General features: G+C 45.1%; 1 protein-coding gene across 1 annotated transcript in view; it reads left to right on the forward strand.

The window, feature by feature from the left end:
* Positions 1-271: 271 nt before the first annotated feature.
* Positions 272-14,315, forward strand: part of LOC135388322 (inosine-5'-monophosphate dehydrogenase 2-like) — a 35,316-nt gene continuing 21,272 nt past the window's right edge. Inside the window, exons 1-5 of the mRNA XM_064617803.1 lie at positions 272-297; positions 432-633; positions 11,426-11,526; positions 13,653-13,701; positions 14,190-14,291. Coding sequence (XP_064473873.1) covers positions 439-633; positions 11,426-11,526; positions 13,653-13,701; positions 14,190-14,291 — 447 coding nt within the window. The 5' untranslated portion in view covers positions 272-297; positions 432-438. The remainder of the gene's footprint in view (positions 298-431; positions 634-11,425; positions 11,527-13,652; positions 13,702-14,189; positions 14,292-14,315) is intronic.

Raw genomic sequence — 14,315 nt, forward strand, 5'->3', positions numbered from 1 at the left:
CCGATCAGAAATGTAGCACAATACAAAATCTCTGTATATATATATATTTATATACTTGTATACGCGAATTTCACACCTTGTACCTGATGAAGCGTGGTCCCCCACGCGAAAGCTTGTATATATTAAACTACGGAAGCTTCAGTGTTAATTGCTTTTTGTGTTGTGCTACATTCATGATGAATTCGAAAGACGGATAGGAAAAAAAGTAATAACAGTGCTATAGCTCTGTCGTTATCCTTCTTTTACAGGCAGTCGGTTTGCGCTGAATACTGTCGACTCGACGACATCAAACATTGTGTGTGTGTGTTGTGTCTTTCTTTCCTGTATCGGGTATCGTCCTCTTCGCAGTTATGCACCAGCTAGTCCGCACCCTTCTACTCCTGTCAAACAAATTCGTATTTGAACCGTTTCTGTCATGCTTTCACTTGCAGCTGAAGTATGTTAAGCAGAGTCCTAGCACCGGCAGCTGTGACAGTGAGATGCCTCCGGCGCTCAACTTACGCTGGCACACAATCTAGCTGGGTCAGAGACACTGGATACGTCGGATGTCATCAAGAAGCCAGGCATCACTGCGCCGGCTTTCCACATAAACAGACGCCATTGTTAGGCCATCGTCTGCTCTGCACACAAAAGGTAACGAGAGTGGTTTTTATTTATTTACTTTTCATTCGTGCTTCTCTAAAACTTCGTGGTGGTCTGCTAATATTTCAACGTCTATTGTAGAAACGGCTGGCTCAGACTCGGTTAAGTTACCGCAGATTCAAAAATATTTTTGGAAATATGCGCTTAAAGTATGACCGCATATGTTACGGTATTGTCATGGTATTGTCTCACATGCTGCTTGGGGCTCAGTGATTTTTTTATCCGGATACTCTCCCTACACTCCCTCCCCCAAATGTTGGGCAACATCCTCCCTCCCTTTCTTTCCTGTGCATACCCCTACATAGGGGAGGGTTGCTTTGTTAACTTGAGCTTTCGACACATATAAAAAATGATACGTAGGCCTATTATAACTTAAATATAACTGCAAAAATGACCCCACCACCTTATTCTTTTTTTTGTTCAAAACATCTCCGCGCCTACGATTCTAAATAAAACACTATTGGAGCTACTTTGCTTCTGTTGACGTAGGTTCTGAAGTTATTCAAATGCATTGGGATGCAATCTTCCCAGATTGCATCCCAATGTACAGCATTGTCTTGCAGTCAGGCCTAGCGATAGGGGGGGGGGGGCAAGTAGGCGACTGCATTAGGCCCCGCGCTTGCATAGGCCCCGCGCACGGAGCCCTCAACCATGGGATTACTTTTTTTATAATCGTGTGAAACAGGTCCCGCGATGTGCCTTTGCCTCAGGCCCCGTACACCCCTAGGACTAGGCCTGCATGCAGTTACTGAATGCAAAATTGTGCAGATGTCAAGGTGTCTTAGTTTTGAGTGAAATAAGTATTTAAAGAGATTGAAACATTTATTTCACTGAAAAACGAGCTTTCGGATGAACCGCACCTGATTAAGGGCGGACTCCGTCCGAAAGCGTGTTTTTCAGTAAAATAAATGTTTCAATCTCTTTAAATACTTATTTTATTCACTTGCGTGTGCTAGACTTGTCCTATTTTTTGCATGCTAGTTTTGAAGGCTTAGTGGGCCGTCTAGCACAGAGATTCAGGAATGGGACCCATCTGTTGTGCACACATACAGCTATGTGCTCTCATTTTTATCGGGACGTCCTATACTTGATTCAAAAGACCATCTTCGAAGGCCCCTGAAGCTGAACTTCCTTGACCGTGGTGCTTATACATGCCAGAAGATGCGGGGGATTACGCTCGGAGATCGGAGTCATAGAAATGATGTTTCGTTATAGGCGGATATCTTTTACTCCTAATTGCTTCGTTATATGCCAACGTAATTAGTCGGCTGCACCGAACTGTGTAAGCAGTTTTGGAAGGGCGCCTATCTTTCGAATAGTAGTCCTCCATATCAACGTATATGAACCGAGATAAGCGGTCATTAAAGCACCGGGAAGCTCTGGCATGGTCGCAGCTATACGTGGCCAGCTAACGGACGACTCCCGCCTTATCGTGAACACTGATAGCAGACGACAGGCTCAAACATGTCTGCTTTCCTTGAAGAAAACGAATGCCGAAACGAAACAGACGAAGGCCCAAAACGGAACGGTTCGGAACGAAGAAAAGAAAAATGTATCGCAAATGAAGTATCGCAGCTCTTAAAGGGATATAGCATCACAGGACCAACCACCATATTTGTCAGTCCGCGCCTTGGCTGTGCAGAGTCACGTGATATAGCTACGGGATGGCCATCAAAGGCGTCCGCATTTAAATGCGTTTGGCAGAATGCTAAAAGATGCATGCCATTCTTTTGTTCTATTTAATTGCTCACAAGAAGTGACATCTGAAATGAAATAGGAACAGTATACGAGTCTCCTATGTGAACCGGAAGAGTATAGTGATCACGTGATGCTGCTTGTCCAATGGATTGCGAGCTCGAGGCCAGAGCCACCGTCGGCCCGTTCCACTTCTGACATATTTGTTAGCCGAGCAAAAATCAGCCAATATCTTTATTAATTTAATCGTCACTCGAGTTCCTGTGGTATCCTGTCCTTTTATGATGGCGGATTGCGGGCCATCTTGCGAGTTACAGAGCGGAAATTCCGGTAGTCTGTTTACGGCCCCATAAGTGTCACTTTATCGACTGCCACGTCATGGCTCCAAGGAACGCTCCCCTCCCCGACGGTCGGGCAATACCTCGGCTCAACTGAGATAACAGAACCATCGTCTGCGTTTGTCGCTCAGCTTGCAGACGATTGTGTTATCGGTCCTATGTGGTGTGGACTAGTACCCAGCGGGACCCAGAACGGAGTGTCGAGTTCACCTCAGTACATAAATCACGCCATGAAAGTGCGAAACGCGCTCGAAATACCTTGGTTACCATACTTACTCGTGAATAAAAGACAAATTTACATGTGTGTGTGCGCGTATTTTTCTTTCTTTCTTTTTTTTCTGTTTCGGAATTTTCTATTTGCCACGTGAAGCCCCTGCGCCGCGCTTGGCTTAACGAAGGGATCTCATGTGTACAGCAAAAAATAATTTTCGTTTCAAGCAATTTATAATAGAAGTTTTCTGTGCCGCTATCCACTATTTCGCTTTTTCACTTAGAGATTTTCTGTGGAACTCTGACGTTCAGAGCATTTATGCATTTCTTGAGAACATTGGTTTACAACATTGCGCGCAGCGTCGGTAATCTTTTCCAGCTCCTGCTGGCGTGTTGTGACCAGATCAGTCGAACACTTTTATTTGTTGCCGAAAATCGTTTGCTACGATCGCCTATGAGGGTGGTTCCATAAGTTTCCGGCCCGACCAACTTTTAATAGTCATAGAGACGAAACAAGTGTATCACTTTTCGATAATAGTCACCCTTAACTTCGGTGCACTTTTGACACCTTCCAACCAGCATTCTTATACCCTTGAAAAAATAGCCCGAAGTTTTGTCCGCAAAATGCTGGAAAACTGCCTCTTGCACCTCACTGTTGTTTTGAAATCTTCGTCCTCTGAGATCCCTCTTCAAGTTTGAGAACAGGAAGTAGTCACTCGGTGCCAAGTCTGGACTGTAGGGTGGGTGGTGGATTTCTTCGAAGCCTCACTCCTTCAGTGCAGCCTTGGCAACAGAAGCCGTGTGGACAGGGGCATTGTCCTGGAGCAACCGGACACCTCGACTCAACCTGCCGCGCCTCTTTTCCTTGATGGCGTCTCGCAGTCAGTGCAGTAGTGAAGCATAATAAGTCGCATTCACTGAGGTGTTCCTCTCTTTGAAGTCGATGAGGAGGATCCAGTGACAATCCCAAAATATTGTTGCCATGATCTTCTTTGTGGATTGTGTGACCTTGGCTTTTCTTGTGGGTGCTTTTCCTGGTTTGCGCCATTCCATCGACTCCTTTTTCGAAAGGGGATCATAGTAGAGCACCATAGTCTCATCCCCTGTGACAGTTGACTTCAATATTTCTTCTTCGTTCTCTCCAGAGCTCCAAAAACTCTTTGGCACAGACGACGCGCTGTTGCTTTTAAACTGACGAGAGAAGTCGTGGCACCCATCTCGCACTGACCTTTTTCATGTGAAAGCCCTCGCCGATGATGCGAAAAACGGTTGTTTTGGAAAGCCCCAGCCTTTCTGAGATTTCCTTCACCTTCAGACGCCTGTCGCTCAGCACTTCCTCCTCGACAAGAGACAAATTTTCTTGTGTCACCACTTCCACTGGACGACCATCGCGGGGATCATCTTCAATGGAATCTCGCCCCAGTCGAAACTGCTTAGCCCAGTCTTTTACCGTTGTGTACGACGGAGAGGCTTCCCTGTACACGTTGTCCAGTCGCGCTTTAATTTCTCTAGGCGAAAGTCCCTCTTTTGTCGAGAATTTTATCACATCGCGGTACTCGATTTTTTCCATTTTAACTGAAGAGTGCACCCTGGCTGTTTGAAATGCCGCTCTCCAACCGACAAAAGCATGGAGAGGGTTGAGGGTGGTGCTCCGGCCCTCCAACAGATGGCGCCACACGTCCTTAATCGCATTTTCAAATTCGCGCGCATTTTCTATCTCGGGCCGGAAACTTATGGAACCACCCTCGTACTCCACCTCAAACTTCAAACGCGAAACAGGCGACGCCATATACAACTGCAATACGAAAGAAAGAGAAAAGAAGGTACCCGCCTCACTATTGGCCGACTGACGTGACGTCAGTCGTTGGTTGGTTGGTTGGTCGACGTCGGTTGGGGGAAGCAGCTTTTCTGACCCGCGAGAATGAAAGCTCTCTGGCACTACTGTTTGTGCGAATATGTGTCCCAGGGCTTGTAATCCTAATTTCTACTCTTCATAACGAATTGTTTTTTTTTCTTTCGTGCCTTTTCATGCCCCTTTAAAGGGAGATTTCACATCGATCCGAAGAAAAAAAGAAGAAAAAACAGGTGAATGGTGTTTCTAAACACAAGCCACCCCCTGGATACCGAATACAACCTTCGTGTCCATTTTGCAGGAGTAACCCATTCGTAAGTGATGGCAATAGTCAGGGGCGTCGGAAGGTGGGGGCAGAGGGGGCGGCTACCCCACTTGATTTTCCACTGGGGTGCGTAGCCCCCCCACACGCACTCACAAATTTCGCTCTGAACGTCAAGACACCTGATTTTTCATCTGTACCTGTCGTCAGACACAGATTCGCTTTCAGCTCTGTTAACGCACAGACTGAAAACGAATTAAATTAAAAAAGACTAAATTCACCCAATTGGGTACCGTTCAGCCTATGCGACACTGTATTAGCGGACAAACCGGGCAAAGAGTAGCCGCACGCAATTCAGGAGCGTTGATTAGAAGATACAGGAAAACACAGACACTCACTCCAGGAAGGACGTCAACGCAGGGGAACATTCGAGGACAGAATGGGAGAAACTTTTAGTCAGAGTTCGAGGCAACTCGTTACAAGTAACTCGTTACTGTAACTAAGTTCCCTTTTTTTTTTTTTTTTTTGCAACTTGTAACTTAACTCGTTACTTTTGCGCCGTGGTAACTTTCAGAGGAACTCGTTTCTTTGTTAGGTAACCTTGCCAAAATTAACTTAAGCTAAGTTCCAAGTTACTTTTAATTCGCTTTTTACTCACGTCCACATATTTTCTTGCTTTCTCTCCGGTTCTTTCATGGCATAATTATGCCACAAAAGTGGTATTCAATCAATAACAATATTCTATTCAGGAAGTAAGAACCGCTGCCATTGAAATGAAGCTGAACCATTGTGCGCCCACTTAGAGTATGATGTAATGCGTTCGAATTGTTGGACATGAACGAAAACGATCCAAGCGCCGTTGCACTCCTCCGCAGGCAACTCAAGGTCGAACTCATCTGCTCACGCGCGCTGCACCTGTATGGAGCTAATTTGTGTCCGAAGTAACTTGGAAGTAACTCGTTCTTTTTTTTTAAGTAACTCCGTAACTGCGAGTTACATTTCAGGTCGAAGAACTTCGTTATTAACTTAGTTACATTTTTCACACGGTAACTTAACTTGTAACAAGTTCTTTTTGACGGGTAACCTATCGATCTATGCTCTTAGTCTTAAGTCGAGGAGTCTTTAATGTGTTCGCTGGTTACCTTCATCACACGTGTAGCGTACCTGCTGTCTGTGCCTGAGCCATAGCCAGAAGATTCGGCAGTGCTTTTAATGCAACTGTAATGACACCCTTTGCAGACAACACCATTGCGCTTTTGACGAGAACAAAAATCAAAAGTAAAGGAAAATGCCACCGCGCGCTTACATTTATTTGCTTTATCGCACTTAATGAGACAATCCGCCACTATTTCAACTTGTGCTGCTGAAAAGCCAATTTCTGTTTCGCCTCAAAGCAGTGAAGAACGCGAAGTGGCCTTCCCATGGGCGTTACGCCGTCAGCAGTTAATCGGATTGCATGGACGAGTCGTTTCTAATATATAGCCTATATAACCAATGAATTCTAGATGTATGTAGTGTACATAGTGTATCCTGTATAGTGCTTGCGTTTTTGGCATGTCGTGTATAGTGTTTCGAATATCTAAAGTTTCCTGTTGTCATTGGCTTAGTTTGTGTTGAGTAACAGTTGTGTATTACGTACGTGATATTTTTGCCCATAACAACAATAAGAACGTCAATAGCTCCTCTAAGTTGGGTTAGGTTGGGTTAGATCAGAGCTCCCCACCCCCTCTCTGTCGTAAGGGACTTACGACGCCCCTGGCAATAGCAAACCGAAACTGAATTTCTATGAGTAGAAACCAGAGGCAGCTCCGACGCGAGTGACGTCAACCGCGTCGTGCTCGTAGTGTCGTCTGCTTGCAATCTTCACCGCTTCTGTCGTGTACCGAGATCCGTTGCCGCAACCACATATGCAACATATATTGACCCGACCATTATGCTGACCTTACTGACCCATATCAACGGGACAGCAACGAATACGCTTTAGAAAAAGGTTGTTTTCTTCGAAAAACAACCAAGTAACAAGGGCAAGGCAGCCGGGGAAAGGGGGGCAGTGACTCTTGTGGAGCCCAATGTTGCCCTCAGAACCATCACGCTTCACAGAGGCGCGCCCGCTTCGTAATAAATTCATTTGAATAAGATCTGCGGAGTTTTGGAGGAAAATATTTCATACAGGTGTTCCTGACAGCCAAAAATTAAAGATATACCACTGCCTTCGTAGTGATTTTGTGGCGGAGTCGCACTTAAAGTACGTTCGCGGGAAAGTTTTCGGAGCACGTTATACAACGGGTCACTGTTTCCAGTTCTGCTAGGAAACTTTGCTTCACGCCACTGGTCCCTGTGTATTGATCCAGATCGTTTTCTGTGCCACACAATTGATTTCACCTCGCGTGCGACTCTAATGACCTAGTCTCGATCTCAGGTAACATGTCAGTCAGTCCTCCCAGGAGAACTGTCAAGAGACATTCCCTATGATCAATAAGACCCTATAACAGGAGACGGCACCAAACCTTTCTTTGGCTCTCGCAGGATTGATAACGATGTATGTTGGCGGCACATGGAGAGTGAATACAGCGTGAACCAGCCTGTAGCGCAGGGATTTTCCATGCACTCCTCCCTCGCCCAACACCCTCGTAACATTCTCCGCGAGGTCTTGCAATCCTTCCCCCCACCCAATACCCACCAAAGAACGAAAAATGTCCGAAAGGTCAGAAGCCACAGACCTGTCCCCCCACCCCTCCCGCCAGTGGCGTAGACAGAGGGGGGTTCAAACCCCGTCCCCTGCAATTTTGATTTGGGAGAGGGGGCGAGGGGGAATCCTCCTCTTCCATGTACCTATTGTCCCCATAGAACCTCTCCCGATATATTTTCTGGCTACGCAGCTGCACACCGCTACGTAATTTCTTACGCAAATCCCAGGTATAAAGCACGACAGCAGGGTGCGTTTTTTTACGCCTTTCGGGTGTACATGTCTTGTCGTATGTCATGGCAAACACGTCCGTGCTGTTTGTTCCACACCCTACAGAAGGGTGTTTTATTAAACAGCCTTGAAAATGGTGCATTCTACAAAAAGTACCATTTCAGGGGGATGCATTCCATTTAAAATACAGTTTCAGATGGACGTTTTGCAAACACTTTTTTCAACTCTGGTATTGCACCTTTCAGTTGAGCCTGTGGAATGAAAAAAGCGGCGCTTTTTGTAATAGTCCTGTTTTGCACTCTGAAACATGTAAAAAATACTCCGTTGTAGGAAGAGCAAGACACGCATTCCAGAAAGGTAATTCTTTCGCATATCAGGGAATGAACATGCTGTTGGAATCACACACTTTAGTATGTAAACGATAGCGCCGTAACCCGCGCGTATAGTTCGAAACGCGTAAGCTCCTCCTTCTTCAGGATCTCCGTTCTAACAGCACCTGGATGGAGAAAGCCTGCTTACTCGTCGACGTGACGTGACAACTAAGAGTCAGCCAATCAGGATCGTGTTTTCAAAGGCGGTAGCCAATCACGAACGTGCTTTCAGCGGTCGTAGCCATGGAGACGAACCACTGTCGTCTGCGAGTGGTGATTGAACGTCCCCGCGTACTAAATGAGAAATCTTTAAAATGAAGCGCAATCCCCATATCTTTATCGAGACTGATATCCTGGAAAGCGTGTTGCACTTTTTGTCTACAGATTCAGGTCTACAGGTTCCAAGCTAGCTGCAACCACTTGCGAGTTCTTGAATTCGCGCAGAACGGGAAGTGCAGTAGCAGACGAATTCTGATTTTATGTCCACGTGGCGAAGGAGGGAGTTGACGAGATAAGCAGTCCTTCGGTATCTAGGCGGCGTTGCCCGTGCTCTGAACAAGAAGATGCTTCATCCGCAAAGTCGACTCCATTTTTATAACTTGGTTATCTTCACGTTGTTACCTTCTTGTTTTTTGTTTGCCCAAGTAATTGAGTAACCGACCTGTCCGGAGTGAACGAGTATGTACAGGACTTCCAAAGATAAACTATACCGAGCTTGAAATGGAGCAGAAACGAATAAAAATAGCTTCTGGGTGTTGCACGTTTCATGACGTGACGTACTGAAAATTCCTATAATTATTCTCATGTGGACCAGGTCTTTATCAATACAATATGTCAAAAAAAAAAAAAAAGAAAAGGTGGTGGTGAAAGGTGGTGACAAAAAAAGCTACCAACTGCTGCATTTTCAGTCGCCTGCAAAGCTTGGTATGTATGTGGGTTTGCGTAGTTTCGTAGCAGTCGAAACCAGGGATCGGAACCGAAACTGAACCCGAACCGAAAACCTCTAAAAACCCGTATTTTTCGCTGAGCCGAAACTGAACCGAACCAAAATATTTTTTCTCTCGCGTTGAACCGAACCGGGACTGAACCGAAATAAATTGAGGCGGTTACCAGTTCGCGAAACGGTTCAGACGTTATGCGTTGTGAGAGATCGGAACTACGATTTACATAGACCTGTTTCCCTGGGCCAGGTGGCGCGAGTGAGCAGCAACGTCAGCGCCCCAAATTGTGCAACACGCGGCACTTTCAAATACACAGTCTCGAGTTGTTCGCACTTTTCAAGAAGCACCGCTTTTTCTGTAGATTTCCTACAGGTTTTGTAGCTTCCTTGGCACCATACCGTTTGAAACACCATGCAAAACACGCTGATGAAACGACCTACTGTTGGGATCTGTGGCCGTTTGGGCACGAAATGGCGCTGTGCAAACTTCACTGCAACAACCCTATAGCGGATTGAGCCACGTTGCCAAACAACCGAAACCGAAACTAAAACGAAACTGCAACCCAAGTGTCCGAGGCATTTCTTACTCGCAACTATTCGTTCATTCAGTTTTGTGGTGGTCCTTTTGGCAGCTGTTGGCTTCCTTCTACGCGACTTTTGTCGTCCAGCAACCCCAAGACTCCATTTTGGGCAGTGAAAATAACGGCCTGTCTCTGAGCAGTATATAACAGACTGTGTGCGATGAGTGAACATAGAGAATATAGTACGCCACCGTAACGTTGCACATGAAATGCAGATCTGTAGCACGCAGTGTTGCTGTAAACCACTGCTTTGTTGGCAACAACAACAAAAGTACGTTTGTGTTATTTGAGAGTCGCAAGGACGTGCTTGCTTTTAACCCATGTCAATCTGCTCAAAAGCTCAATTTCCTGAACCGGTTCGAACCGAGATTTTACGCTGGTGCAGAGTTGAACCCGAGCCGAACCGAAAAAAAAAAAAAAAAAAATATAGCCGTTACGATCCCTGGTCAAAACTTCGTTGCGAGATTTATTTAGCTGCGCTTCTATACCTTCGAAGCACAACAGGCACCTTGTGACATCTATAGTAGATATGCCTTCTAGAGTTCCCGAGAGCTCAACAACGCGGCGGACGGCACTGACACCATGAAAGACTGATATTTAGTTTGTGATACTTCGCTGAAACCAACATGCAATGGTTTATGCAGAATCGCAAACATGCATATGGGGTGTTGAAAAAAAAAAGGAGGGTGGGGGAAGGAGGTCATTAGTATAGTTACGTTGTGACAGCTTTATACATGGGCGTACTTTTTTTCAAGGGGGCAAAAGTTGAAAGCCCCTCGCCTCTCTTCGTGGACGACGCCACGGATTGTGCGGGTGTTCAGAGGTTCACATTATTATGATATCTGAGATACATCATGACGACCTACGAATAGGGTGTGCACAATTTTCACAAGGTGACCTTGAAGTTCCAGGGGGCCACGGGCCCCTTGCCTCCCTCCCTGACTTGTATCTCAAGCTGAAATAACACTGGTCCTGTTGTAGGGAGAGCACAAGAAGAAAAGTTCGGGGGTGTCGCCAAACTTTTGGGAGTGCAGGTGAGGCCCGGATAAATCACTGCGTACCTGCAAGCTGAAATCTTTCTGCATGATTTTTGAGCCCTCCATACGTCATTGGCGACATTTCCAACTTCTGTCGTGACTGCGGTATTTTTACGAAGCGGTAGAAGTACCGTTCTTGGGAAACATGCGTGCATTTTTTCCTGTTACTGCTATCTGCTGTACAACTTCGCTCAGCTCCTGTTCACCTATTTCCAAATTTTCATCGGGCAATTTTTCCGTGCCTGAGACTACTATCCCACCATGAGTATCCCTCTCGCGAGCCGCAAACGACCTCTTCTTTCACGCTTTCCCGTCTTACGATAAACAACTCGATGCGAGATAATCATCAATGGAATCACGAAGCACTAAACATGTTTCGTTGATCAAACAAGAAACAGGCCAATGAGGCGCCCGACCGGCGACCTCTTCCTTTGACTGCACTCTCTCACATACAAGATATCGTTATTGACTGCAGCGCCCTCCTCAGCCTGCGGGGGAGGGGGAATACCTATCTCCATGTGCGTTTTCAAGTATACCGCTGTAGTTCATAGGTAATATCATTTTCTCTTCGCACGTCCAGCAAGTGACAACCTCGAGGAGAATGTCCGGTCGTACTCCGCTCTCCGAAGATGGCTTAACCGCTGAACAACTTATCGGATGTGGAGATGGCCTCACGTACAAGTAAGCATCTCCATGTCTCTTGCAGTGCTTGCGCCGAAACCGAAAAATAAGATACTTTTTTCCATAATATTAACGTTCACTAGTTCAATGCTCGCGCACTAAACGATCGTGCAGCGCAGATCGAGCGTAAACACAGTGTGTTGTGTTGTCTGCTTGCATTTCACTGTCGTTGACATGTCAGTGTACGGCATTATACCGACTCGCTGTTGGATTTTAACTTTCTTGCAGAAATATCTGTGCTTTTTCGCAAGTTTGCGTAGCTGTAATTGAGGTTCCAAATTTGTTGTGCAGATACTTTGCTGTTGAGATTGCAAAGAAATTCGGTCGCGGGAACATGCCGTCTCGCTGTCGTATTCCGCAAACATATTGAGGCATGTATATTTTTAACCGAAACGTTTATGTGCGTGGTGTTGTTTTTCAGATGGACGTTTGCATAATTAAACTTTATTGCGAAAGTCACGTGAGAGAGTAAAGCGAACAACACCTGTATAATGTGAAAAAAATCCGTTTTGTGTAACCGCACATCCCCGCAAACGAGTTTTGCGCAAATTAATTCAATATTTCTTCTTTGTCGCGTTTTCTGTGGCATGTGTTGATCGACTGCTCGCATTAAAAAGTTTTTCCAGTTGGCTTTTACAAAACCTGCAAATATGTGTGACATCTGTAAAATGCCGCGTGGCTTGGAGACTTGTTGCTTGTGTTTGACGCCGGGGTCCTGGTTGCCGTTTGAACGATGCCATACAGAGCCGAAAATAAGCTTTGGCAAACAGAAGCTCAGGCAAGAAATAACAACGAAAAAGACAAAAAAGAACTGCTGCTAGAATTTTTTTTGTGTCTGTTGCCAATATATAGACCCTTGGAGGTTTGGCAACAGTCGGATTTTTAAAGACACGAACTTGCGTGGCATTGATGAATCGTTACGTTAATTAGAAGGAGACCGTACGAACCTCAGTTACGTGTATGTATTTGTGCTCATCCAGTCACCAACTGTATTCCCAGTATCAACAAAATTATTCGCGGGCATTCCGCTTGACGGGAATGCATCAACGAAAACCAAGAAAAGAAAAACGTTTCTCCAAATTATTTTTGAATTAGTTGAATAGTTTTTACAACAAAAGGGAACTAGCATAGCCACCGGCAGGTCCCACACTTGAAGTGAGACAACTGGATCAAGTGATGCTGTAGGAAGTTTTGCCCCCTTGTTTCACTGATAGGTTAATACCTCTCTAATCTCTCTTTTGCAAGGTCAACATGTAGCATGACTCAGCCTCATTGAATTGGATTAGAAGCCAGAAAGTATCAGGGCTATAGCTGAGCTGCCTAGGGGAAAGCACTTTGCTATGACATATCCGCTATTCTAGCAGGAAGAATGGTTGTAACGAATTACTTTTCTTTTCTCTACAAGCTGCACTCCAAAGTTGTTCACATGCATGCATGTAACATTATGGCTTTAAATGGCAAATCTCGCTACCAGCAAAGTTACACAGCTTCATCTTATGCCAACATGGAATGCCAAGACCGAAATTTGTATACGTACATGAAAGAGAAATTACACCACTGGAATGTGTTAGATAGGGCTGTGCAAATATTCAGGTCTTTTTAATTACAAAATTAAATAGTTGTACATGCGAGTTCTAAATAGAATATGGATCTCTATATTCAAATTTTGAGTCAAAGCAATGTATTGTCCAAACTGAATGTGTTGGAATAGTCATGAAGTTTCACCCTGAAGTACAAAAATACCCAAACAAAGTGTAGAACAAAATGCGTGTTGCTTCGTACGAAGCTCCATACGGATACACAATGTACATGTGCCACATACACTGTGTACTCTACATCGCACATACGGATACTTCTAGTGCCTGTAGGTATGCTGCATATGCATTCGGTTCAGTTGCATAACTATTCACTTAGGTTTAAAAAGTACTATTTGCACAGCTCTAGTATTTAATAGGCTGAAAGTAGTTTTTTTTTATTAGTCTTATTTAGCATTTGAAGGTCATACTTCTCGAAGCTACAAAACCTGTGTAGTGCATCCAGACATTCTTTGCTTTTCTATAATTTAAAATTTCACCCGCTGTTTCTGAAATGACTGCAGTGTCTAACGAATGGTCTTACTGTTCCAGTGACTTCCTTATCCTCCCAGGCTACATTGACTTTGCAGCTGATGATGTTGTGAGTGTACTTGCCCACCTTTTACATTCTTAGTAGTTGAAAACGGTACGAAAATTACACTTCAGCTAACAATACCTTGGTGAAAATATGCAGAATTATCTTCTGACCAGTTGATGTATCCAGCACAAACGATGAAAATGCATTTCAAGTTGCGGTCTTTGGACATTTCTTACGGGGTTCAAACTATTGAGGTACTGCCGGGGAAACTATCATAGTGGGGAAAGGGAGAGGGTACAGTGTGCAGCTTGCGCAAATTGCATCTACTTGGTGATCACCAGGTTATCTCTAGCCAGTGATGATCCGATCTGTTGGACACTGTGAAGGAACAGTGCCACGCATACTGCTGGTCGACTACATTTTTTTAGGGATGGGGTGGGTTTGGCAGTTGTAAGTAGTGCTTGTGTGGAAGCAGTGCGTTGTTTATTACCAGTTTGGTTCTGTGAGCTCATTATCTGTGTCCATCATTGTTTTTTTTTTTTTTTTTTTAGGATCTCACCACAAAGCTCACGAAGGGCATCACTCTCCAAGCCCCCCTGGTTTCCTCCCCCATGGACACAGTCACAGAGTCCGAAATGGCCATCGCCATGGCTGTACGTCTGCCAAATGTTGCATTG

The sequence above is a fragment of the Ornithodoros turicata genome, chromosome 3 (genome assembly GCF_037126465.1).
Source record: "Ornithodoros turicata isolate Travis chromosome 3, ASM3712646v1, whole genome shotgun sequence".
In the NCBI taxonomy this organism is placed as follows: domain Eukaryota; kingdom Metazoa; phylum Arthropoda; class Arachnida; order Ixodida; family Argasidae; genus Ornithodoros; species Ornithodoros turicata.